We start from the raw sequence: 4,470 nt of genomic DNA on the forward strand, positions 1-4,470 counted from the left end.
TAACTGCTGATAAATAGTACGTATACTCAACTGAATTACTACTAACTTAATAATACTAATTGTTTGCATCTACTCCGATTGTGGATAATAACAAGGCTATGCAGTCAGCTAAGCCATTACCCGCTCCACGCCTCCTACTAAACCCAGCTAGGCTAGCTATATTTACATCCCAAAAGCAGCACACAGCAGCAGCTTCCAAGTGGTAATTGTGGATCATCAGGAGAGGAGACTCAATTCCCGCTCCCAGCCAAGCCCATGACGCTTCTCCAACTATCTCCCCCGCGCCAAGCTGCAACAGTCGCAGCGCATCATTCATCAGCTTCCACAATGGCAAGGACAAGTCAACTATCCGCTATAAAAACTATACATTACCATGGGCTGGTTTCTCAATCCAGGGACCGTTCATGATGTTCAAGATGCTGCACGCGTCGCTATATTCCAAATCAGGCAGCAACTTGGGTGTCAGCAGGAAGCACCTACACAGCAGCAGCCACATTCGATGAACCATACCGACCCATCAGGTTAATCAGTTAGTTACAAGGTCAAACTGTCTGTTGCGCCAAGACTTACTGTGGTGTGTTGAGTTGGCTCGCCGCCCTCACAAGCTGCTGGAACATCTTCCTCTCGTTTATGGGATCCATTCCTACATGCAAGTTTTTTGGGGGTGGACAAGTTAGCTACTGCACCATTCATTCATTCAATCCTGCATGTCTAATAATGTTTACTACTCCCTCGTTCCCAAATATTTGTCTTTCTAGCGATTTCAACAAATGACTACATACGAAGCAAAATGAGTGAATCTACACTCTAAAATATGTCTACATACATCCGTATGTTGTAACCATTTGAAATGTCTAGAAAGACAAATATTCGGGAACGGAGGGAGTAGCACTGCATGGTAAAAAAACAGAGGTATCGCCTTGCCTTGATTTATCTCATCAACCACCCGAAATGGGCAGTTTGTAAGATCTTGGAGCGATACGAGATACAGGATGGTAGAAACTGACCGCTCCTACAAGTGACATGAAAATAAATAGCAACTATAACAACACACAGCAGAGATAAAAAGGTGCAAACAAGATACACATCTGAGACAGACAGCGTTTATCCATACCCCTCCAGATTGGTGATGAGCACTTAGCACCTGCAGCTCACCGGTTTGCCTGTAGCAAAACAATACTCACATTTCATTTTACAAGAAAGAAAATAACACCACAGAATAATGTCCAACAGAAACATTGTAGGAGCCCTTCTTATGCTACATAGCAAACACAGATAGGCAAAAACGGAATGAGTATTTAACAGAAAATCCTATAAGACCAGGCAAATAAATAATATTCTTCTCTGAAACAACACTCGACAGATTGTTTATATCCTACTAGATGAACCGAATGTTGAAAATAACGGATTAACACGCAAGGACCAAGCGTTAACTTGGCTAAAGCTCCTGAGAAATAAGAAATGCTGTAAAAAAAAAGGAGTATATGATACAATCATCTATTTCAACATTTTACTTCTTAATAAATAAAACTCAAGAGTGCTTATCACAGGATTATGCTTAAACACATCCTAGAATACAATCAACTCTTGGCAATAAAAAAAGCCTGATAATCATCTGGTATGACTATCTTTTGGGTTTCATCTCCATAAGAGTGGCTGAGTTTTTACGTTGGCTCGCCAAGCCTATCACAACCCTCCTCCTTTACCCGGGCTTGGGACCGGCTATGTTGAGACAACATAGGCGGACAGTTTGGTTTCATGCCTGGGAGGTCGACCATGGAAGCCATTTTCTTGGTACGACAACTTATGGAGAGATATAGGGAGCATAAGAAGGACTTGCATATGGTGTTCATTGACTTGGAGAAGGCCTATGATAAGATACCGCGGAATGTCATGTGGTGGGCCTTGGAGAAACACAAAGTCCCAGCAAAGTACATTACCCTCATCAAGGACATGTACAATAATGTTGTGACAAGTGTTCGAACAAGTGATGTCGACACCGATGACTTCTCGATTAAGATAGGACTGCATCAGGGGTCAGCTTTGAGCCCTTATCTTTTTGCATTGGTGATGGATGAGGTCACAAGGGGTATACAAGGAGATATCCCATGGTGTATGCTCTTTGCGGATGATGTGGTGCTAGTTGACGATAGTCGACGGGGGTAAATAGGAAGTTAGAGTTATGGAGACAAACCTTGGAATCGAAAGGGTTTAGGCTTAGTAGAACTAAAACCGAGTACATGATGTGCGGTTTCAGTACTACTAGCTGTGAGGAGGAGGAGGTTAGCCTTGATGGCCAGGTGGTACCTCGGAAGGACACCTTTCGGTATTTGGGGTCAATGTTGCAGGAGGATGGGGGTATTGATGAAGATGTGAACCATCGAATCAAAGCCGGATGGATGAAGTGGCGCCAAGCTTCTGGCATTCTCTGTGACAAGAGAGTGCCACAAAAGCTAAAAGGCAAGTTCTACAGGACGGCGGTTCGACCCGCAATGTTGTATGGCGCTGAGTGTTGGCCGACTAAAAGGCGACATGTTCAACAGTTAGGTGTGGCGGAGATGCGTATGTTGAGATGGATGTGTGGCCACACGAGGAAGGATCGAGTCCGGAATGATGATATACGAGATAGAGTTGGGGTAGCACCAATTGAGGAGAAGCTTGTCCAACATCGTTTGAGATGGTTTGGGCATATTCAGCGCAGGCCTCCAGAAGCTCCAGTGCATAGCGAACGGCTAAAGCGTGCGGAGAATGTCAAGAGAGGGCGGGGTCGACCGATTTTGACATGGGAGGAGTCCGTTAAGAGAGACCTGAAGGATTGGAGTATCGACAAAGAGCTAGCTATGGACAGGGGTGCGTGGAAGCTTGCTATCCATGTGCCAGAGCCATGAGTTGGTTGCGAGATCTTATGGGTTTCACCTCTAGCCTACCCCAACTTGTTTGGGACTAAAGGCTTTGTTGTTGTTGTTGTTGTTGTTGTTGTTGAATCATCTGGTATGACTAATCGTGGGTCATGGCTACCCCATCCTACTCCAGGTTTAAGTAAACTAGACATAGGCACTACTACCTCCTTTCCGGTGTATAAGGCTTGTGCGTATCCCTAAATCTATAATTTGACCAACATAAGATGAGTTGTATAGACTAGAAATTATACCATTAGAAAGTATACGATCTGAAGTTTCTAATGATAAATTTTTAGTGATACATAATTTGTATTACGTTGGTCTATTTGTCAACCTAGAGATACGCGCAAGCCTTATAACCCAAAAAGGAGGTAGTAACTGGTGTGGTTGCCATCAGGCATCAAGAAACAGTACAATTTTGAGCAAAGTCCAGTGGTGGCAGTTATTCTTTGCCCAATTGCAAGAAATAATAAAACAGCATGGGAAAAGAAACTTACCTAAACTTCACCTTTATAAGAATACCGTATTGACTAAAATCGAGACCATGCTCATCTGCCAGGAAATTTAGGTACAGCACTTAGCATTACACACAAGTGCACAAATAATGACAAAACAGATCGGGCATACATACCAAGTGAAACTTCTCCAGCAACAGCCATTTCTTGGAAGTTGCGACTAAAGGTGTCATTTATTTTTAAAACAAGACTTCGGAGAGTTGGAAGCCATTTACCCTACAAAATCATCAAAGTCAAGTCAGGACTCAGGAGTGACAAGATCGCAAAAGGTTGAGAAGTGATGGCAATATAGGTCATCAGATGAAATGTTTCAACCTTTGTAGTTTCTATTTCAGAGCAGCACCTCTCATATTCTGCTTTATCATCTTCCAGTTTTGTTGATATTGATACAATCTACACAATTGAGATAAGCAATGTCTCAGTAGCTATAATCCATGTAGAACGGGGTCCAAAAGAAATCAATGTAGAAGTAGGCAAGAAGCAGACTGATGAGTAGCTCAAAGGAGCATATTATGATCGGGCACATGAAGAGATTTTCTTTGGCGTGAATCTATCAGCTCAAACTCTGAACGGTTCAAGGTTCCAATCTACCTTTATCTATGCTACTCCCTCCGTCCGGAAATACTTGTCATCAAAATGAACAAAAGGGGACGTATCTAGACGTATTTTACTTCTAGATACATCCCCTTTTATCCATTTTGATGACAAGTATTTTCGGACCCCACCAATGATTCCCTCAGTTACGCTTTAGAGCAAGTTTCAAGAAGCCCAAGTTGATACGTCTATCGCAAGGCTACTGCTACGTTTGTGACAAGGGAACTCTGCTAAAGTTAACCAAAAACAATGAAAAAGAAATACTCCTGCCGGACAAAAGTACGAAGCAAGAATGCACTCATCACTGAGTAGATTGTTGTACCTCACGTTGCCGGTTTTGATACTCCTGCAAAACGTTCTGATTGAGGAATAGCATAGAATTTGCTTCCGATTCAGTGTCTTGTATTGCAAGCTCCAGGTCTTCTATAGTAGTAGCCATCTGCAATTAGAAAGGCAATGGA

The 4,470-nt window shown here is 42.8% G+C and overlaps 1 protein-coding gene across 1 annotated transcript in view; it reads right to left on the minus strand.

Moving 5' to 3' along the window:
* Positions 1-6: 6 nt before the first annotated feature.
* The window catches only part of LOC119295450 (structural maintenance of chromosomes protein 5-like), a 12,914-nt gene continuing 8,450 nt past the window's right edge, over positions 7-4,470 (minus strand). The window contains exons 20-28 of the mRNA XM_037573872.1: positions 4,332-4,448; positions 3,731-3,808; positions 3,532-3,631; positions 3,398-3,452; positions 1,115-1,163; positions 925-1,012; positions 571-643; positions 373-476; positions 7-289 (exon numbers count right to left, since the gene is read on the minus strand). Of these exons, the coding sequence (XP_037429769.1) occupies positions 231-289; positions 373-476; positions 571-643; positions 925-1,012; positions 1,115-1,163; positions 3,398-3,452; positions 3,532-3,631; positions 3,731-3,808; positions 4,332-4,448 (723 nt within the window). The 3' untranslated portion in view covers positions 7-230. The remainder of the gene's footprint in view (positions 290-372; positions 477-570; positions 644-924; positions 1,013-1,114; positions 1,164-3,397; positions 3,453-3,531; positions 3,632-3,730; positions 3,809-4,331; positions 4,449-4,470) is intronic.

Source organism: Triticum dicoccoides, chromosome 1A (genome assembly GCF_002162155.2).
Source record: "Triticum dicoccoides isolate Atlit2015 ecotype Zavitan chromosome 1A, WEW_v2.0, whole genome shotgun sequence".
Classification (NCBI taxonomy): domain Eukaryota; kingdom Viridiplantae; phylum Streptophyta; class Magnoliopsida; order Poales; family Poaceae; genus Triticum; species Triticum dicoccoides.